The following is a 23022-nucleotide window of genomic DNA, read 5'->3' as shown; positions in this document are numbered from 1 at the left end:
AGCAGTGTCAGAATTGGTATACTTATGCAGGTGGAGTGACCTTTTAATTTTGCATTGATTAAAAAGCTGGTCACAGAGGCAACAGAATAAAAAACTCTAATTTTCAAGAGCGTGTTTAACCCCACTCTTTCCTTCTTTGAGGACCAATATTCTACAATGATGAAAGGGTAAAAATTCATTCTATCTACTAACATCCAAAAATGAGCAATGCTTTGTAAAACTTAACTGGGATTTAGCCCTTTCAGTGTTCAAACATTCTAGTTCTAAACTTATCCTAAAGAGTCATCAGTATGACTTACACACAAGGATAGGGGCACTGGTGTTCAATAGTACTGAGAGCTCAAAGAAGAAGCTTGAAGTGTTCAAAATGTTAAACAAAAATAAGAACAAAAATAAAAACAAAAAACAAAACAAAAAACAAAACAAAACGACAACAAAAACAGAGGAAACCTTTCCAAATGAACTAAGTTCTGGTCCAATCTTCTGAAGTACCTATCTAATTACCCTAGAGATCCACAAGAAGTGGCTTCTGTAATACCGGACTTACTGCTTTATTTCTCCTCCCCATCCCTAATTGTTCATTTTTTGATTAATGCCATAAGGTACATGAGCTGTGATGGTGCCAAACTTCTGTGCCCCTTCAATGTGGAACATGTGGTCATCAAAGAAAATGTGTGGCCTTATCTTCACCAAAATAGGACCTTTGGGGGCTCCAGCAAGGAAAAGAGCTTCGTCTATCTCTAGACCCCAGCGGCGAAGGGTTTTCAGCACTCGGGCGCCTGAACTGGCTGCACTCCTGGCTGTTACCAGGTAGGTCCTGATAGGGCAAAGTAACCGTTCGTCTTTGGCATAAAACTTCTTTTGCAGTCTGCCTAAATCTTCCAGAAAGCCTTTTAAGGGACCCTGTAAAAGGAACATATGTCACAGCTGTGATCCAGTGAGCTAAAGTGAATGCTAAAAAAGCAGAGGCTTATAAGAGCTTATAAAAGGTTATAGTACTGCATTAGACATGCAATATTCTAAGGCCAATGGAACAATACTGAAACTCCTTGCATTTTATGTAAGTATATTTCCTTAGAAAGAACTATCCTTGCATTACTAAAATAAATGTAGGATGACCATATAATTTATTATCTAAACATTGATGTTTTAATAGTGAAAGTTTCTATAAAAAGTATAAGGGCAACAGACATAAATTATCCATGGCAAAATAGGATACTCTATTTAAATAACGTTTGGTTAATCCCCAAAAGAACTATTTTAGTTTTCTTTTTGTGAATTGCACACTTTAATATTATGAAGTTATACTTCTTTATCTAGTTCAGTGCCTTCTTGGCTTGAATCTAGCCTTGTCTTATATTTACAATTGCCTGTGCGTATCTTCAGCATTTCTGAACACTCAGTTTTAGCTGTTTCTCTGGAATAGAGCAAGATTTGGATTCTGCTATGTTTTCCAATCTGGAAGTCTTGATTTTTAAAACAGAGTGGAGTTTTGGGCCATTTATATTTATTGGTATTACAAGTATATGTCATAATGGTTCTTATGATTTTTATTGCATTTTCCTTGTTTAAAGATTTTAAAGGATTGTTCATTGGGTGTTTGTTTTTTCCTTTGTGCATGTGTATGTGTGCTTCATCTAAGATTTAAGAAGGTTTGTATTATTTCTTTCTATTGGTTACCTTTGTGACTATAACTTTTTATAGTACTGTTTGTTCTTTTTTTTTTTAATCCAGGATCTATTATTTTTTACAGTGATAAATAATGAAATTACAGTACTTCATCTCTCTCTCATTCTTGATTTCTTTTGCAACCATACAATTTACTTGTTTGGTAAAAGACTGAGAACAACCAAACAATTTACTTGTTTCCTTTTTCTCAGTGTTTATATTTTCATTATTAAAGATTTTCATATTTCTGTTTATCAGCTTTACATCTTATTCTTTGATCACTTATTATAACTTATCAACATACTTACTCTTCCTTAAGTCTTTTTCCTCCACATTTTTCCAGTTTTTGTTAGTTATATAAGTTCCCCATTGTTAGGACAAACAATGTGTACTTTCTTTTCTGCCATCCTATTCCCTACAATTGTTTTAGTTTTAGTTCTCTGATTAAATGTATTTTGCATTCATTTGTTCCTTTGTGTTTCTGGCCATCTACATATTGGCCAAAATGTTGTCTTCTAGTTTTCTCATGGATATATTATGGAAATAACAAACCATGACATTTTCAACTGTTGTTCTGTTTTCTTTTTACCTAAATGAACTTTTAGCTGGATAATAGAATCTGTGATTTAGATTTTCTTTCCATTTTCTTAGGTTTTGTTGTTGTTGTTGTTGTTGTTGTTTTTATAAGTAGTGCTCCACTGTCTTTTGCTATTGAGTACTGCTATGGAAAAGACAGGACAGCTTGATTTTCTTCTTCACCCATATGTAAAGGCTCCCCAAAGAATTACTTCTTCACCTTTGATGTCAAAAATTTTACTAGGGCATGTCTTGATGATCATAATTTTGTTCAATTTCTTTTAATAGTTTAATGTATGCATTAAAATTTTCTGACAATTTAAGATGTTTTCTTGGTTTATGTTTTTATATACATTTGCATCTTTGTATTTACCACACACAACCCTTTTCTCCCCTCAGAACATAATGTCACTTTTTTTTTTTTTTTTCCCTTTCAGGGATTCCAGTTATGCATATGTTGGATTTTCTTTAACTGTGATATATTTTCTATTATTTTTCTTTCTAAAATCCTATTTTTTTCAATTCCCCTCATTTCCAGAGTTCTACCATTCAACTTTTTACCTTCTCTCCCCTGATTCTAACATTTCTACTTTATGACCCTGACTTGCTTTTTTAAGTTTTTAAAAGTTATAGTAAATGTTTAGTAACAATTTTTACCTATACTTTGGCTACTGTTTCTAGTGAGAGATCTACATCTATTAGATTTTGCCCTTCTTTCCCTTTTTCTCAGTATCTTTGCTTATATTCTGTGCTGATTCTGTTTTTATTACTCATCACTGAAGCAGGTTGGTTTTCCTTGGAGCAATTAGAGGGTTTATGGCAAAGGTTAAGGATAATATTTTAAGGCTGATTTGATTTCATAATTCAAAAGATTCCTTCTTCTCTGCTGTCCAGAAACAAACTGTTTCTTAATAAACATGGCTTATTCATTTTTCTGTTTAGATTTAAACATTGTTTAGACCACTGTTTCTCTGAGGCAGCATATATCAGGGGAAAAAAAAAACAAATAAAATTCACTTCCTAACGGTGAAAGATCTATATCTATATCTATATGTGAAAAAACTACTATTATTTTTATTTTATTTTTTAATTAATTAATTTATTTTTTGGAAAAAGCTGCAAAGGGGATATGGTGACTGGGAGTCATCCAACTCATGACTAATTTGGCTTTGAAACACAGGGAATATAGTTCTCCTTGCTGCTTTTGAGTAGTTTCCAAAGGGAATAAATAGAGACCAGTCCATATATGTCACCTTATTGAAACCAGGTATCCATATCATCCCTTCTTATTTCTATTTTTGGGTATTTTTATAATTTAAACATTTGTGCAGAAGTACAGGTATATAATTTGTCAATAAAAATATATAAATAGGTAAAGTTACTAAAAAATATCTTTTTTGATAAGCTGTATGACTTAAAACATTTAGAACCTGCCTAGGATGGAGAAAGTTGGAAAGACTGATGATACTCCTATCTTAACAAGAAAAACCCAGATAATCTGAAAAGAAAAATCTTAACATTTATTGACCTCATTAGAGAGCTGAGGTAACAGGACAATAGACTAACATGAAACTTAAATGAAAAAAAAAAAAAAACAACAAAAAAACAAAAAAAACCCCACAAAAAACAAAACTAAAGAAAAACTACAAAAAAATTAAAGAGAACTAAAGGTTCTCTTCAAGGACATATAGAACTCAAGAATTGACACATCTTTGGCAAATCAATGGAAGACTTTATACCAGACACCATATAAGCAAGTATGAAAAATTGAAATAATTAAAAAAATATTGATAAAGGTCAAATGTGGACTAATAAGAGAACAAAGAAGCCCTGAAAGTTACAGACCCAAAACACTCTCTTACAGGTTTTTTTGTTTTTTTTTTTTGTTTTTTCCCATGGACTTTCCTAGTTGTTTATGAGAAATACTATAGGCAGGATGGAAAGTGAGAGAATTCAGTCCTTGGTAATGCAGGCTAGAGGACAGGAGCAGCTACCACTGTGAGAAAAGACTAAAACTCCACCTTGCCCCATGTTTCCTAAGTAACAAAAGTTTTACACTGCCAGAAGAGGGGCTTCAAACACTGTCACCCCTAGGGCATAGGTAAAGATCCACTGCTATGGGGAAAGGGAAAAAAACAAAACAACAAACCAAAACAAAACCTCCACCACTGGAAGTGGTATTGGAGACTATTATGGAAGTCAGAAAATAATGGATGGGTATTTTCAAAGTCCTGAAAGAAAAATATGGTAAATGCAAAAAACTATATGTAGTCAAAATATTTTTCATAAATGAAGGAGAATAAGGAGTTTTTCAGACAAAGAAAAGTAGAGCTTTTGGTAATAGCATACCAGTTCTACATGCAGTGTTAAAAATGGTTTTATGGCAAATTGATTATGATACCAGGGAGAAAGTTGGATTTACACAAAGAAATTAAGAACCCTGGAAATGATTAAAATAAAGATGAATAAAAAAGACATATTATTTCTCTTATCCATCTTCATTCTAAATATATTTGTTTAGTCAAATAAAAAATAATAGCAAGGTACTGTGAGTTGATAGTATAGCTGAAAATAAAATGTGTGACAATAGCACAAAATATGGGAGGAATATGTTGAGAATATACTGTTTTAAGATTCTTACATTATACGTGATGTGGCATTATATTGTTTGCAAATAGACTGTGATTACTTAAAGTTGTATGTTGTCAATCCTAGGGTAATCACTGAAAAATTTAAAATGGGTTATAAGTCAATAATGGAGATAAAATGGAATCCTGGAAATATATAATACTATAATAAATCCAAATGCTAAAAAGTAAGAAAAGGGAAAACAAACAACAGATGAAACATATAGGAAAAAGGATGGGGTGCCTGGGTGGCTCAGTGGGTTAAAGCCTCTGCCTTCGGCTCAGGTCATGATCCTAGGGTCCTGGGATCGAGCCCCGCATCGGGCTCTCTGCTCCGTGGGGAGCCTGCTTCCTCCTCTCTCTCTGCCTGCTTCTCTGCCTACTTGTGATCTCTGTCAAATAAATAAATAAAATCTTTAAAAAAAAACATATAGGAAAAAGGAGGAAGATGATAGGTTTCAGTCCAACCAGAGTAATGTTCACATTAAATGTAAATGGTCTAAAAATAGCAATTAAAACACAGGGATTGTCAGACCGTACCAAAAAAAGCAACACGAGATAGATAGGTAGATGTGTGTCTGTGTGTGTTTGTGTGTGTGTGTGTGTGTGTGTGTGTGTGTGTGTGTGTGTGTATAATCATTCTACAAGAAAGCCAATTTAAATAGAGAAGCAATCTACATGTAAAAACATAATCAGTTAAAATAAAAATTATAGAAAATATATACAGTAAAAACACCAGTTCAAAAAAAAAAAAAAGCAAAAAACTGGGGTGGTTATATGACTATCAGAGAGAGACATTACATAATGAAAAGGGATTATTTCACCAAGAAGATTGAACAATCCTAAATATTTGGGCAGTAAGTGAAAGAGATTAAAAAATGCATGAAGCAAAATGCATATAATTAAAAGGAAAAATAGATTAATCCTCAAAATATTCTTGAAGACTTTGACACTGCCTCCTCAAGAGTGGATAGAAATAAATAGAAAATCATTGACAATATTGAAAACTTGGGCAATATTACCTGACTAATACACATGTCAACTTAAGCTAATTGACATTTTGACTACTCAACATCACAGAATCAATGTTCTCCTCAAGTACACATAAAACATTCACCTTGATAGGCCATATTCTGGGCATAAAACACTCCTCAACAAATATAGAGGACTGAAATCATACAAAATATATTTTCTCTATATACTTAGGAGTCAAAGAGTGAATGATCTGCCCTGAAGATCAGGGACAAGGCAAGGATGTGCCCTCTTATCACTCTTGTTGAATACTGTACTGAATGAACTAGCAAAGGTAATAAGGCAAGAAAGAAAATTAAAACACATATAGAATGGAAATATAGAAATAAGCGTTTTTATTCATAGGATTGTCTATGGAGAAAATCTCAAATAATCTACAAAAATTTTACTATACTAACTAGTCAATTTATCAAACTTGTAAGATACAAAGTTGATATGCAAAAACTAGTTGTATTTCTGTATATTGCTGTATATATTAACAAACAGATTAGAAATAAAAAATTTAATATATCACTCATAATAACACCAAAAATTATGAAAAACTTAGGTAGAAATTTTACAAAGTGATATCTGGACACAAAAATATTTGAAACACTGATGGAAAAAATCAAAGAAAACCTAAATAAATGGAGAGATATACCATGTCCATGGACTGAAAGACTTGCTATTAAGATGTCCCCACACCAAGATTAAGCTAAAAATTCAACACAATCAAAATCAAAATTCCAGCGGACTTTTTTTTTTCCCCCAGGAATGCACAAGGTCGCTGTTAAATCTGTATAAAAATGCAAAAGAATAAGAATATCCAAAAGAATTTTGAAATATAACAGATTTGAAGAACTCACACTACCTGATCTCAGGACTTACTATAAAACTGCACTAATCAAGACAGTGTGATATTGGTAAAAGCATAGACACCTATGTTAAAGGAATAGAAAGCCAGTCTTTTTGACAAATAATCCTGGAACAATTAGGATACCCATAAGCATTAAAAGTGAACTTAACCAATACTTTGCATAAATACAAAAGTTAACTCAAAATAGGTTATAATCCTTAAGAAAAACTAAAATTACAAAATGTTGTACAAAAACATAGGAAATTTATGTGACTTTGTCAGTTTTTGGATATGACATTAAAAACACAAGTAATAAAGGCATTAACTGACAAGTTGAACTTCAACAGAATTATAAGTTTCTGTTCATCAACATACACTGAAAGATAAAAAGAATAAAAAGATATGCTTGTCTTGAGCCTGAGAGAAAATATTTGCACAACACATCTGATAAAATACTTCTATCCATAATATGTTAACTCTCAAACTTCAATAATAAACAAGCCCAATACAAGTGAGCAAGAGATTTGAACAGATATATTTGCCGAAAAGTACACATGATGGCAGATAAACACCTAATAACATATTCAATATCATTTGTCTAGAGAAATACAAATTTAATCACAAAGAGATACCATTATATAATCACTAGAATAGCTTAGAAAAAGCAAACAAAAAACAACTTACCAGTGCAAAGTATAGAGCAACAAAATCTCACATATAGCACTATTGAGAATTCAAAGTGGTCTTGTCACTTTGGAAAATACTTTGGCAGTATCTTATAAAATTAAATATATGACCTAGTGACACATATACTGTGTGACCTAGTAATCCTACTCCTAGGTATTTATCCAAGAGAAATTAGATCTTAAGTTTACACAGAACCCTGTATGCAAATGTTCAAATGGCTTTATTTATAAAAGTCAAAAATTTGGAAACAACTTAAATATCCTTCAACAGGTAAATGGATAAAGAAAATGTGGTACATCCATAGAAGAGACTCAACAATAAAAAGGAACAGACACTACTAACACATGGATTGACATGGATGTATCTCAAGAACATAATGCTAATAAAAGAAGTCAGATTCAAAATATTGTATCCTGTGTGGTTCCATTTAAGTGACATCTGGAAAAGTCAAAACTAGAGGGGCAGAAATCAGATTAGTAGTGGATAGATCCTGGAGATAGCAGGGTAGGATGGCTACAAAGAGGCATGAGGGAATTTTGTGAGTATAATGAGTACTTTGAGTTTGGTCATGGTTTCATAACTGTATGCATTTGTCAAAACTCTTAGAAGCATCCACTAAAAATTATGAATTTTACTGTATATAAATTATACCTCAACAGTTCTGATTAAAATACACACATGTGCACACACACAAACACACACACAGTTGGAGAACAACTGTCTGAGAATGGTGAGACAAGGTAGGGATCAAATCAGGAAATGTCCACTACTTGTTATGGTGCCACGCTGGAGGCTTTTAATAAAGTTACAAGAGTAGCCAAGTTAATCCTCTTCAGCTGTCTCCTCCATTTGAGACAATGTCATGACCAAGCCGTAAGTCCCACGACCAACATACTTGAAAGGCTTGGGTAATAATCATACCTCATAACTTCTTTCTCATGAGTGGAACACATTGGCAAAGCCTGTTTATAGAAAAGCTACCCTGTCTGTGTAAAAAACAGCATCTTCATCCACTGCCAGAAGGACTGCATAATGAAAACAAGTATGTTTAATAGAAATGTGTTGGGTATTCCAGCAATAACTAGTGTTGGGCTTCACAATTTCAATTGTTTAATGGGAAGAACAACTTCTTTAACCTGGAAAAGGGAAATGATTAGTGCCAAGTCTAAAAGAAATTTCAATTCTTTACCTGTAATGAGAAAATGGTATTTTAAGATTATCTTTAAGTATGCTTTTGAAAGTTTTTTTTTTTAAGTGTTCTTTTTCTGGAAATATTCCAAATTTCAGTAGTAGTTAGAGGCTACTACACAGTGGGCTCTGAATTTCAGCAAAGCAGACTTAAATAAAATACAACAAAGGATTTTCCTTTCAATTTGTTAACATTGAACAACTTCACTAAGATCAAGGCTTCCGAAGAAGCTATTAGGGAGGGACTATGAAGTTACATGTGTGTGCGTTCTCACGCACGTACGCATGCACACACACACACACACACACACACACAGTTTAAATATGAATTGCTATGATATGGGGTGAGTTAGTGAAACGTTTTTACTTTCAGTTATTCTATTTATATTTTATAAGTGTAATTAAAAATAATAACATTTAAGTTTGTCTTACATTCAAGAAGAGCTGAGAAAAAAAGACGAATTCTTTGCTAAAATTCTTAGATTGAAACTCATCTGTCAGTTCAGATTCAGTTTGGAGAATATTTTGATGTTTCAGATTTCCTTTGGTTCAGAAGTTGTAACTTTTGTTCATTTTAACACTGTGACTTTTTTTTTTTTTAATTTTATTTACTTATTTGACAGACAGAGATCACAGGTAGGCAGAGAGGCAGGCAGAGAGCGAGGAGGGGAAGCAGGCTCCCTGCTGAGGAGAGAGTCCGACGCGGGGCTCAATCCCAGAACCCTGGGATCATGACCTGAGCCGAAGGCAGAGGCTTTAACCCACTGAGCCACCCAGGCACCCTAACACTGTGATTTTTTAACACTTCAGTTCATGGATTGATTCCAAAAAACCTAAATATTCGGTTTCACTTTGATTAGGTGTTCATAGCTTGCACTTGTTTGAGGCTCATTATTGTGATTCAATTTGAGCTCTCATTTGTGCAGATTTTCTCAATTAAGTAATGCCATTAGTGAGTTTGAAGTTTATGGGCAGAGAGGTCCACAAATGTTAACTGACCTATTGGAAATCACTTTACTATTCTGAGAACTTATGTAGAAATAGCTTACTGGTAAGCCATATTACCTCTATTACTTGTAATTTTGAGGTGAACTCATTATCATGAGAAGATCATCGAAACACTTCCAAAAAGGATAGATAAAAGAATGCTGAAACAAAACAAAACAAACAAACAAAAATCCCAAATGGGCAGTAGATGTTTCAAAATGAGGAGTTCATGAAAGGGAGAAAAGTATGAAGGATAAGAAAGGGAGCAAAGTATAAAGGATAAGAAATGAAGATTGGCTTGCCTAAAATAATTTAAAAAAAAAATATATATATATATGTCTATATGTTGGAAAATAAGTAGATAAAAATTAATTTGAACTCACTGGACCTACCTGAGCAAGAGGCTTATTCTCAAATAGTGTTTCATGTTGAAAGAATTTGTCCAGCCCGTGCTCCTTGGCAATATGTTCAGATTCATCAGAGAAGAGTACGGCATCCCCATCAAAGGCCACACGGAGCTGTGTGTCACAGTAAGCCATGTCTTTGGCTCCATCAAACATTGTTGCAGAGGCGATGCCTGGCAGACCATGGAGATTTATAAATACTCTTCTGAGGGACATCAGTTTCTTCTACCATTTTAATGATTAAAAAAAGAAAAAAAGATCCTCCCAGACCTTGAAATATATATATATATATATATATATATATATATATATTTTTTTTTTTTTTTTCTTTTTAACTTTTTTTTTGTTTTTTCTTTTTTTTTTTTTATTGTCCTACACTCTATTTTACACTTTCTCATCCATTATAGAAATGGAGGCAATGTGTAAAATAGAGTGTAGGACAATCACTGAGAATGTCCACCTCCAATAAAGTCAAAGCTCTAAAAGACAGATTTAGGGGCTGCTACTTGTGGAAACACCTTAGCAGAAAATTTAACAAAGACATAAGCCACATAATCATATATGAAGCCCAGTGAAAGTCAGCACTAGTGACTTTATTGAGAGATAAAACCAAATGAATACCTTCTTGTATTGCTTCTTGTACTTTTTCAGAATCTGCAGAAAGATACAAGTTGGTAAGATATGCCTTCAAATAGCCAATGGGGCTTTTTCCACCAGTCAGACAGAAGCGGTCAATTAATAAGCCTATTATTGGGCAAGAAAGATTTTTTATGTCAGAGATTAAAGACAATATGCTTAAATGTAAATGTAAATCAGAGTTGTCTTAGAAATAATTGAGTGCTTACTGAGGTTTTAGAATTAGCTTTGTAACACTAATATTGAAAAATTGCTATATTATATATAAAAAGCTGTTTTTTAATAAAGTATGTCCATGTAGACCATGCCAATTTGGTCTCACAACAGTTGTATGATGGAAATTATTATTATCATTACAAAAAAGGAAATTGAGACATAACAACTCGTCTAAGCCCACTGACTCACATTGACTCTTGTCTAAACTAGACAGAGTTCTTTTTCTTCAACCATAGGCTATTTACTTATTGAAAGAGATAGTTCATGTGTACCTCTATTTTAAGTACCATTTCTGTATTTCTTCAGGAACAATATAATAGTAATGACAAGCAGTGCTAGGATTTAAACTGTTTTCTAAAAACAATAACAGGTCTGAAATTGTTTTTTGTTTTTTTCCCTTGATTTGAAATTGTATTTATTTATTATTTTTAAAGATTTATTTAGTCAAAAGAGAGAGAAAGCAGCCACGAATCAGGTTGGTGGAGGGGGCAGAGGGAAAGGGAGAGAGAGTCTCCTGAGTCAGACTCCTAGTTTGAGTCAGGGCTTGATCCCAGGACTCCGAGATCATGACCTGAGCCAAAACCAAGAGCTGGCTGCTTAACCGACTGAGCCACCCATGGTGTCTTGAGCCATGGTGAGCCACATGGGTGTCTTGACTTGACTTGACATTTTAAATGTAATTATTTAGGAGACTAAATATTAAAATACCATTAAATGTCTTTCAAATCAACAACAATTAAAAAACAAATGCTAGATAATGGTTAAAGTGTTGTAAAATAGGCACCCATTTTCACTTTAGAAGAAAATATAAATTGGTACAAACTACCTAGAAAGTAATTTGACGATATGTATCAAGAAATGTAATTGGTTTTTACCCTTTGACCTGTTAGTTTTATTCTAAGGGAATAATCTGAAACTCTGATAAAGATTTATGTGTAAAGGTCTCTCAGGATAATTTATAAAAGCAGAACACTGTTTAATGATTTGAGAACGGTTAAATAAAGTATAACATTATGCCTATAAGATAGTATATACCCATTCAAACTTTTTTTAGATTCATAATAAACTGGGTAGCTGCACATGATATAAAGCAGAATGTTGAGTCTAGTCAGTTGTTTTTCATCTGTATGGACCCACAGAGTGGATGTGGTCCATTGACAATTGAGTTGGAAGGGTTTGCTATGATGTTAATGAAATACTCTCAGTTTTTCACTTAAGCTGACATTGGGCATAAGTGACAAAAGTATATTCTGCAAACCCTTAAGTAATATAAATTAATATTAATATATGACCAGAAATTATTTGGTGGCATTGGGGACTTCAGAAACAATTAAAACATCTTCCCCCATTATAAGGAGATCACAGTTCACTGAGCAGTTGGGCATGTAAAACAGAGAATGATAATGTAACAGCCATAGGAGAGGGAGATACAAATTGCCTTCAACACCCAGAGAAGGGAAACAACTAACTACCTTTTCCAGGTGAAAGGCTGTTGGTGTTTCATGAATAAGGCTGCATGAGAAGATGGAGCTCAGTCAACTCATTAGCAGAATTGATGGGTAGATAACTATGCTTCTTTATGCTACTAGCCTTGTTGGGCTCATTTTGGTGAGGGATAGATAGACCTAAGTCACCTACTAAACTGTGCAAGATTGTGTGTTGTAAAAAAACAATAGTTGCTATTTACTGAGTGATTATGGTACTCATCTATGCTAAACCTTTTATCCGTGTTCCTTTCCATGTCATAACACTATGAAAGCTGCATTTTTGAAAGCCAAGTGTTTTTAAAAATATATCTCAGACATCAGCCCTTTTTTTTAATTTTAAAAGATTTTAATTATTTATTTGAAACGAGAGAGAGAGAATAAGAGAGCACAGGCAGGGGGAGTGGAAGAGGGAGAGGAAGAAGCAGGCTCCCTGTTTAGCAGAGACCCCAGGACCCTGGGATCATGACCTGAGCCAAAGGCAGAAAGATGCCTAACTGACTGAGCCACCCAGGGACCCCTCAGACATCAGCCTTATAATTAGGATAATGGAAAACTCATTAGTTATAATACATCTTGATTATTCATAAGCATGCCTACTTTAAACCTTGAATTTAAATATGCCGAAGTTCAAACTTATTTTGACTTGATGTACCCATAAACCTGGATAGGTCACTTAGAAAATAGTCTAAAGATCCCCAAATAACAAGTCATATAATTCCATACCAGGAAATTGGGGATTTTCTCTTCAAGAATCCAACACACTGATGGAAATGCTATGAGGGGACTAGAGTCAGTCAGAATTTCCACGTAAAGGAACAAAGATAATTTTGCTGACATGGGTAAGGATTTGATGTGTGGGGAGAGCAGTCAGGGAGAATCAGATTGTAAGAGTGGAAAGGAAAGGTGAAAACCCACAAACCTTAAACACAGATCTGTGGTGAGCAAGAAGTTTGATCACACAGAGAATGCCTCTGGGTTGATGGCTCCTTGAAGTCAAGTTCAGAAGTGAAAAACATAAAGCAGAGAAATATATTGCAGGAGCTGGGATTAAGACTTTGAAATTCACACTTGACAAGTTAAGTCCAGGGCTTTGGGCCCAACTCTGTGCTAAAGTTAAAAATGAACATGGCCTCTCTTTCTCTGACATAGGCAAATAAACATTCCTCACGCAGAAGGGGGTGTCAGTATCAAAGACACTGCATTACTGAGGCCACAGTTAGCAAAATAACATGGCTTCTCTCTCCCAGAGCAGCAAGCTGTTCTTCCACATGGTATTTATTTTACTTACCATAGTGATTGACGCTGTTTATAAGCCGCACTCCCACTTGGGCATGGTTATTAGTCATCAGTACAATATCAAATAAGTCCTGTTCACTAGGATACAGCTCACGGAGTCTAGCATTGACATGCTGCAGTGCCTGCAGGTTACAAACATGAGTGCATGTAAAGAGGGCCAGGCAAGGTGGCTATTGGAGTCTGGGTTCTGGAGAGAAAGGATATCACTGGTGTCAAATTCAAACTCTGGAGACTCTGAGAGATTATGGCTCCTTTAAGGCATGGTTATGCCATTCGTTTCTATATTTTCAGACTCATATACAGGACCTCGTTAATATTTGCTGAATAGGTAGCTAATGTTTGTTGAAAAAATTGTTAACAACATTTGACTTTCTAGAATTCTCTCTTTGGGGTAGGTAGAGAGAAGGATCAGGCTAATCTTTCCAAGCTTTGCCAATTTTTTTTTCTTTCTTTGATTCCTAAAATCTGCTTTTCTTTTCTTGATCATCTTGAGATTATCATTAATTGTGAAAATATAGAATATAGAATGCTTCATGAATTAGCATGTTATCCTTGCACAGGAGCCATGCTAATCATCTCTGTATTGTTCCAATTGTAGGATATGTGCTACCAACATACTTTGTCTATTTTTTAAACTTGAGTCTTTAGGTTAGTGGTTTCCCCTGATGCTTCTACCATGCCCCATAAGTACTTTCTATTCCCAGGTTGTAGATGTCATTTTTTCTACCTGGTTATGATGTTATTGTGTAACATTTGCATAAGCTATGTAGAGGATCAGTGTTATAAGTGCTATACATTTCAGTATAAGTTCAGAGAACCTTACTTTTTCTATTAAAATCATGTCCCCACCCCCAACCAAGTGCCAATCAAGATCATCTTGATTTTTCTTAATATGTTATGTTTGGGGAAAAAAACAGCTAAAGTGAATTTCATTTCATTTTAATGAGGCATTTTGTTTCTACTACTGGGATTGTAAGCTTATTATTGCTTCTGGTACCACTCCTAGGAAGGGAACAAAGGTGTTTCTAACAGGTGTCATGATTAGAACTCTATTGAAGGCCTTCTCAACATCCCAAATCTAGAACTGGAGGCCCCTCCTCACCAGTCTTGGAGCCTCTGTGGGAAGCATAAACTGACCTGGGGTCAACGTGAAAAGGGCAAGAATTACAACAGGGTGCCAGGAATTATAAGGGACACTGGATGAGATCCCAAGGGTCTGCCTGGGTCCTTTCCTCTCCATCCAGGTTCCTGACATTCCACAAACACAGTTTTTCAGGGTACCTTAACAAAGCGGAAGGCGGGTCCTGGGGTCAGGATAACATTTTCGTTGTTGAGTTGATATTCCATGTACTTTTCTAGACCCTCCTCCTCATAGATTTTCCTCCCGTCCACCATGTTGAAAAGCGCCCGGGATGACACAGCGATGGTGATGGCATTCTTGGGTTTGGGCTGCAGAAAGGGCCGCCAATGGGAGGAGAGTCAGTCACACGACCGAAGGGATCAGAAAAGGGGCTGATGCCAGGGCAAGGTGGGAAAAAAACAGCTAGGCCCCACTTGGAGCACTGGGATGCTGGAGACAGTCAAGAGTTAGGATTCCCTCCCAACTGAGGCTGCAGGAGTAGGGGAGATGCAGGGCCAGCACAGGACTTCCCCGCAAGTTAGAGAGAAGGGAGGCTAGGAGAGACTCAGGTTTGCAGGGTTGCATGGGTCTGGGGGCGGGGGGTGGGGGGATGGGGAGGCGGATTTCCAGTACCAGGTGTGTGGGACTTGCTCACCGGTCGGGGGCGGGAGCAGCTGGGGATCTTCTCATACAGAGTTTTCACCGAGGCCCAATAGGCTTCGTCCTCGTCCTCCTCTTCCTCTCGTTGGTGATGCTGCCGGGGCAGTTCTGACAGACAGTCCTGATCTAGCTGGGAAGAGTAGGTTGATCTGCGCTGGATATAGGCCTTCCATTCAGTGGGGGGTGTGCGCGGGTAATCTCTCTGAGGCATGGAGTCCCGGGAGTCCCGGATTTCCCGCAGGATGCCCTGTGCCCAGGCTTCAGGATTCTCGTGCATCTTGGTGCTGCGCCTGGAGGAGCTAAAGGGCTCGGGCGGGGTGGGAGGATGTGAGTCCAGAGGCATAGGTGGAGTGGAAGGCAAAGGTGGTGTGGGTGGCGAGGGCTCCTCTGACAGCTGCTTCAGGGACTCTTGCTGGCTGGGGGAGGTGGATGAAGTCCGGGAGGTTGTGGAGCTACTGGGGAGCTGGAGCAATAAAGTAGGAGTGTGAGTTAGATGTTCACCTGTCCCCATCTCTGCCCAGCAGGAATCAAGAAGCGTCCCCCTTCCCTCTGTTCCATTCTTAGCCGTTAGGATCCTGGTTCATCCTAGCTCCTTTCAGTAGGGCTTAAAGGGGCTCAGATGTTTCAGGACCCCAGTTATTGGGTATGTCTCTTATACGGACACAGAGATAGACTGCTTTTATTTTCCCCTACCTTCTCCATCAGCAACTAACACTTTTTTTTTTTTCCTTTTTTCTGGAGTGGATAGGGCACAGGTCTTCTTCCCTGCCCTTAGGCATCTGGTCTGTAGTTCACAAAGTTCTGTTGCTTGCTTGCCTTAAACTTGCCCAGTCAGAGACCTCCAGGTAGGATGTTCTTGCTCACTACTACCTTCATCTGTGACCTCCAGTTAACTCTATGAGCAACTAAGACCAGATGTTCTCACCAGCAGATTCTACAAAACACCTGGAGGTATCTCTTTATACATTTGCCCTATAATTAATGCAGTGATTGCTGGGAAGGTTGGTAGACTGGAAGGCTGAGTATCTTCCCATTGCCTTTAGAACTCTGTTTGCCAATGGAACTCTTTTATTTAGGAGTCATCTTCCTAAATAAAAAGGAAGGATTCTAGAAAAAAATATCTTTACTAAAGTGCGCAATAAATTATTAGGCATCTATATATTATTTCACTTTTTATGATTGTTTCACATGTCTCAAAAGGCATATTCTTGGTTAGACTATTGAGCCACTTTTCAGAGAGACACATGTTCTCCCAGTGGTGAGGTCTGTGTCACTCTTTCTCTGCATCCAAAAACTTAATCTCAGAAATAGCATTTTCTTCTCCTGGGGCCAGGCCTAGTTAAGGGACCAAAGCACCACACAATCCAATACTTTTCAACAATTTATCTACTTCATTGATTTTTCCACCCCTTCTTCATATTTTTAGTTTAAATCCAATTAACATATAGTATATTATTAGTTTCAGAGGTAGAGTTCAGTGATTCATCAGTTGCATATAACACCAAGTGCTCATTACATCATGTGCCCTCCTTAATCTCCATCATCCAGTGACCCCATTCTCCCAGCCTCCTCCCTGCCTCTAGCACCCTCAGTTTGTTTCCTATGATTAAGAGTCTCCTGTGGTTTTTCCTCTCTCTCAGATCTCATCTTGTTTTATTTTTCTCTCCCTTCTCCTATGATTCTCCGTTTTGTTTCTTAAATTCCACATGAGTGAGATCATATGATAATTATCTCTTTCTGATTTACTTATTTTGCTTAGCATAATACCCTCCAGTTCCATCCACATCGTTGCAAATAGCAAGATTTTTTTTTTGGTGGCTGAGTAGTATTCCGTTGCATATAAACACATCTTTTTTATCCATTCATCTGTCAATGGACATCTGGGCTCTTTCCACAGTTTGGCTATTGTGGACATTGCTGCTGTAAACATTGGCCCATCCCACCTTGTAAGTCTTGATTGCTCAGCAAATAATCGTTGAATGAACGAAGGAAAGACGGAGAAGTCAGAGGGCTTAATCATTAAGTTAGTGCACAGCTTATAGACTTAGTGACCCTGGGTTTTAATCTACCTCAGTTAGTGTTATTAATGTGAGATCTTAGGCAAGTTACTCTGTGTTTCAATTTTCTCAACTATAGAATGGGGCTTATGGGTTTATTTGTTTGTTTTAATGATCACTGAGTTAGCTAAAACATGTGAAGCACATAGAATAGGTCCTGGCACAAAGAAAGCATCAATAAATGTTAACTATTATTATTATCATTATCATTATCATCATCATTATTATATCACATTCCTCTTCATTTCATCTCCCATCTCTACCTTAAGACTGGTGTTCTTGCTTCTGGGTTCGTCTACTGATGGAGCTCTGGTGGATGGGCTCCGTGAAGTTCGGGACCACTGATTTCGTACAACGTACCCCCGGGAATCAGTCTTTGGCAATGATAATTCCTGTGATCCCTTTGGAGGAAAGAAGAGACCCAGGGGTGTAATACCCCACTACCCACTCCTGCTGTGCATGTGCCTACAGAACCACCATTTCAAGCTAAATATAGCAGAACCCAGTGAGAAGGTCCCTGTCCTATATGACCTTAATTCAGTGTTGACCCTTATGTACTATTCTAGCTCTGGCCCAATCCTAAATTTTATGATGAGAAAAAAATGGAGATCCACCTGGAGGAGAATCCAAAACTAAGAAACAAATCTGATGTCTCATATTTTTTCATCTGTGACTCTTATATGGACCATGGTAGTGTTGACCATTTTTCTGACCTTTTCCCCACTTCTTCCCTTAAGGCTAAGCCTTTTAGCTGAAGCTAAGAAGACATATTTATCATTTTTGACTACAAAGATGAGGGCAGCTGGCATCTAAATGAGGCTGAATCAGGGCTCTCAATCAGCTGCCCAAGGGGAAGTAGAATACTCTAGCATTTCCTTTGGGAGGAGTCAAACTGGAAGATACTATGGAGAAGCAAGTGGAAATTTCTATTCCCCATATCCTTCCCCTCACCCAGATTGCCTGTGGCTCCCCTCCAAAATCAGTAGTTTGATCTCTGCTCACCCTGATCATGGTGATCTGCCGGCCCTGCTCCCACAACAGGCACATGTGAATATAAATACGTATTGTGCGGCAGGGGCCAAGAGGTACTGTTCCCTCAGCTGCACAAAGGCAGCGTCTACACGACGAGTGACCTCGCATGGGGCAACATCTCAGCAAGTGATTCGGATTGACTGCACGCCTCATCTGAAAGATTGTGCAGAAAATGGTCAATGCGATGGCCAGACTCCCCTTCCCTCCCTGATCTGAACAAAGACCAGTCTCCTCCCATAGGCTGAACAGAGAAGATGGCTATGGGGATGTCTACTGGTGGGGAAGGCAGGGACTAGCTTCTCCTAGTTTGTCCTTAACCTCTCCATGAGGACATTAGGTATCCCTTAATAGAAACCTTGGCAGCTCAGTCTTCCCTCCCAAAACATTCCTGCCCCCTTAAATTTTCTGTTGTGCTTTTCTTCTCTTTAATTCTCTAACTAACTCTTAAGAGGTCAGCTCACCTGAGTGCTCAGACGAACTCCTGATTTCTCAGAATCCTTTCTTTTCTCTGTGTCTAAGCTGTCTTTTGAGTTCCTCGATCCAGTCTCATTCTTAATATGGAAACAAAGAATGTTTATTAATTAATCTCAGGAGCATTAGAAACCTTGAGTTTGGGAATAAAAGGATGAATAAAAATTAGAATTTGCCTCTTTTCCAATATAATTAATATATATATGATATACATATCATATATATATAAATTTTAGACATTTTCTTTCTGTTCTAACAGATGTTAATAAAAATAACACATATCAAAGAACTATATAAACATTTTTTTAATATAGAAATATTTTGGTTTGTAGATTTGAGGCATGAGGCATTTATCATTTTAAAAAAATGATAGCAGGCAAAAATGCTATGGAAGAATTTTCCAGAGCTTAGCAGGACTTTGATTTAAATGTGAAATTTCCCCCACAGAATAACTTTTATTTTCTCTAATACTATGAAGGTTGCTACTTAGGGAGCTTTTCCTTTGCCATGTAGAATTGAAACTTCTTTTGTTTGTTTTCTTAATAAACCCTAACTCCAATCTTCTGTGAATCTAAACCTCACCAATAGTAGCTTGATTTTTAAGATCAAGGTTCTTAATCCTATGCAGATCTCTTGACAGTTCTACCTTCTCTACATATTCTCTAATTATTCATACCAGCTAGAGTGAAAGGAGGTCTCTTGTGAACAAACTGATAGGGAAGACTATGTAGGAGAGCCCATGGACAGTCATGGACACTATTCAAATATGTTCCTTTTCAATTGCAGAAAATACCATTGTATTGGAGCATTATTTGTATTGCTTCATGCTAATTTGGTAGGTGTATTGTGATCAAGATTAGTGTTATTTCTCTGTTTTAAGAGCTCAGCTTCTAGCTTAGACCAATGTGGTCAGGACCAGTCTGTGCGTAATACTCTTTGCATCAGTGTAAGTTGGATGATTGAGTCTATGACAGCAGAGAATGGCAGAGCTATGTGGTCCTAGAACTAGATCCTAAAATCCTTCCAGCCACTCCCCACATCGTCACCATAAAATCCTGTCACTTATAACTGCAAAAGATATTTAAAACTAAATCCCTTTTCTCCGTCCTTATTATCATTGCCTTGTTCCAGATCTCAGAACGTTATGGGCCTGCATTCCTAATATTATAGACTTTTAATTAGATTTCATAACCTCAAATCCTCCCAACTTCTAGATCCATTGACCCCATCCGTTTAAAGGGCTATTTATAAAACATAAATATAGTTATGCTTCATTTCTAGATACACTCTTCATTCACTTGGCTTTACAGACCAAGAGTCTCATGGTGTATCCTGTCTACCTCCAACTTGCCCACCATAGTACACATTTATCTGTATGTTCGCTTGTGCTAAATGACTTGTATTTGTCTACATATCACCCTATTTCCTTGTAACCTCCTCTTCTCTTTAATCTTCTTCAAAACCCAGCTCAGCATGACCTGGGAGAAGTTCCCAGAGTTAAACATTCCTTTGTGTTGCCTGTGTCTTTTGTACATACTTTTACTGAGCACTGAATTGTACTTTGTTTATGTATTCTCTTCCCTACTAAGCTGTGCATTCTTCAAAGATAGCAACAGTGTTTTCTTCTCTTGCCACTAACATATGAGCACATGCTTAATAAATGCTATATTATTAGATAGACTGATTCTGAATGCTTTAATCTCACTTTTCTCCATTCTTTATATTCTTTATTTTCCTTCCCTTTGCTCCAGATATAGTCATTATCTGAAGTGATTTAATTGTTACAGAACATTCCCAGAGGAGGTGCTCACGGTGACACCGCACCAAGTTTCCTGCCTTCTAGCTTCTGTCCAAAGAGAAAGGTCTACCCGCTTGTTCCTTCCCCCTTTCTTTGGGAAAATCCACTACGGGCCATTTACCCAAATAAACCTCTTAATGCGTTTTTTTGTGTGTTGGGTTTTTTTTTTTTTTTTGGACATTTAGGTTTCTGAAATGGAAAAAAGTGTTGAATGTCCCATCCCGCCTCCCCCACCTGACGTCTACATTTCTTTAGCTCGTTGGCAACATTCTAGGACATTCAATTCACTCACCTTCTTTTTCTGTTTCAGGGATGTTTGACTCATTTCTTTTAAGTCCTGAATTTCTTTCGTTGTTATGCAGGTTTTCCTCTCCCCAGCTCCATTTCCTGATGTTTCGGTTACTCTGCCTAGATTTGCATTTAGAATGTCAAATTTATGACATCATATGTGATTCCATAGTAACAAACTGACTCTGAATATGTGACTATAAAAAAAAAGCAATAGTATTTCTTCATAGTTGAGTACATCCTCTCATAACCATTCTTAAAGTTTTTAGGAAGTGATGTCTAAACAGTTTTAAAATGTTTAATATGAAGCAATATGAGTATTACTGCTTCTTTCTTTTTAAACATTACTATATTACTCATCATATAAATCCCACTGTGGCTGTACATTTTCTGGCAGTGCCAAAATGAATGGTAAACTCATTTGTGGACCCAATCATTTATTATTGTTCATCCCAATAGATTTTGGAGAACTTCCTGCAATCTGCAGACTATTTTTGACAGCTGAGATTTCGTTCTAGACATGAAGTTTAGACTTGTTTTTAGCTTTTGTGTTGGGTATTTTTCACAATGCCAAGGCCATTTCTATGTCACATTTCAAAGCATTCTCCCTATGTCCAGACACAGTGTAGTAGAATGATACCTGCACTGTCTTTCTTGCCATTTGCCCCATGCTTGAACTTTTAAACACACATTTGTCCCTCTTGTATGCACGCAGAAGATATGTAAAATCCAGCCCCCAACTCTGGTTTACAGGGTCTACTAATGCAATGCATTTTATGGCTCTGATTTTATCTTCACCCAAGCTTTAGATAAGAGACTCACATACGAGCCTGAGTTGGTCAGACCATCATGAACTAAGGCAGATTTCTACCTCTCTTAATTGGAGTTCATAACTTTGTTTGGAAATCAAAAGTTCTTGACAGTTTTAAGCAAAGTTCTCCAAAGGGTCTTCCATAAAGTGAAACATGCAGCTTCAAATTTAGAGGACCTGGGTTTGAATTCTTTTTCTACTCTCCCCCGGCATCCTAGCCCCTGCCGGTATCTCACTGCAATCTTGAACAAGTGTGTTTAATCTTCCTAAACCTCAATTTCCATATTTACAACGTGGAGAAAATGATGGTATCAACATCAAATTGTAGTTGTGATAGTTGAGCTAGTATGAAGTACTTAAGACAGTGCCTGGTATTTATAAGTGATTAATGAATATTTGCTTTACTGTTTTATTAATAATTCTGCTGTAGCTATACTAGAGAGTTCAAATAGAAATCTCTAATCCCCAGTGCAATCTGGTTGTAGGAACAGAAGTTTAAAAATATTTACTATTCCTATACATGTATAATCAATCAAATGTTAGTTTGGTGATTCTTCCCATATCCTAAACTCTCTAGACCTACTGATGAAGACAAGAGCAAGGAGGGCAGGCTGGGAGGGGATAGTTAAAATAGTAGTTAGGAAGAGGAGAACTCTGAGATTTGTGTTCTGTAAAACACAGGAAAAAGATTTTGCAGATATGAGGGAATGAAAGAGTTTTTGGTTTCTGACTAGTCCTTCTAGCCTACAGTCAAGATTGGCTTTTGCTTTTGGTCCTTTCCATGACTCTTCCGTGTAAATCAGAGTCCATATATTCAATAAGTTCCTTGATTATTGGTCTTTTCCCATGATACACAGCCTAGGATAGAATATGAGCCTCATGAGTATTTTGAATTATTTTATGTACTGAAATTTAAATGTATCATTTTGCTATGAGTGCTGAGGTTGATATTAAATAATAATTTGTATTTTTTTCAGATTTCCTGATTTGTTTTCCTTTATTATCTTCTGATTATTAACTTTGTTGTTGAGCACTGAAAACTACACATAACATGTAGGCAGCTGTGTTAGATAGAGTTCTCTAGAGAAACAGAGCTAATAGGAGATATACAGACATAAGAAGTCATTTATTATGGGAACTGATTCA

General features: G+C 36.6%; 1 protein-coding gene across 7 annotated transcripts; it reads right to left on the bottom strand.

Moving 5' to 3' along the window:
- Positions 1–531: 531 nt before the first annotated feature.
- Positions 532–21168, bottom strand: LOC111154161 (5'-nucleotidase, cytosolic IB). Of its 7 annotated transcripts, none has more exons than XM_022513583.1 (10): positions 21070–21168; positions 18970–19059; positions 18479–18661; positions 17710–17877; positions 15415–15882; positions 14921–15088; positions 13632–13761; positions 10626–10748; positions 9993–10177; positions 532–903 (listed from the first exon to the last, which is right to left on the bottom strand). In XM_022513583.1, the coding sequence occupies exons 1-10, from the start codon at positions 21100–21102 to the stop codon at positions 571–573; spliced, it is 1881 nt and encodes a 626-aa protein (XP_022369291.1). In that variant the 5' UTR covers positions 21103–21168; the 3' UTR covers positions 532–570. The 7 variants fall into 7 exon arrangements, with proteins under 7 accessions (XP_022369291.1, XP_022369292.1, XP_022369290.1 ...); XM_022513584.1 differs by having other exon boundaries at positions 17740–17877; XM_022513582.1 differs by having other exon boundaries at positions 17740–17877; positions 18428–18661; positions 21070–21102.
- Positions 21169–23022: the final 1854 nt, after the last annotated feature.

The sequence above is a fragment of the Enhydra lutris genome, unplaced genomic scaffold (assembly GCF_002288905.1).
Source record: "Enhydra lutris kenyoni isolate GAN:26980312 unplaced genomic scaffold, ASM228890v2 scaffoldscaffold35, whole genome shotgun sequence".
Taxonomy (NCBI): domain Eukaryota; kingdom Metazoa; phylum Chordata; class Mammalia; order Carnivora; family Mustelidae; genus Enhydra; species Enhydra lutris.
Note: the sequence above shows the minus strand (reverse complement) of the source record. Positions and strands in the feature narration are given on the sequence as shown.

Coding starts and splice junctions, on each gene's coding strand:
- LOC111154161 (XM_022513582.1), bottom strand. CDS start 21,102: ATGAGTCAAACATCCCTGAAACAGAAAAAGAAG. Junction 18,662..18,969: donor GAGTTCGTCTGAGCACTCAG/GTGAGCTGACCT, acceptor ACAATCTTTCAG/ATGAGGCGTGCAGTCAATCC. Junction 10,749..13,631: donor AAACAGCGTCAATCACTATG/GTAAGTAAAATA, acceptor GCCCAATAATAG/GCTTATTAATTGACCGCTTC.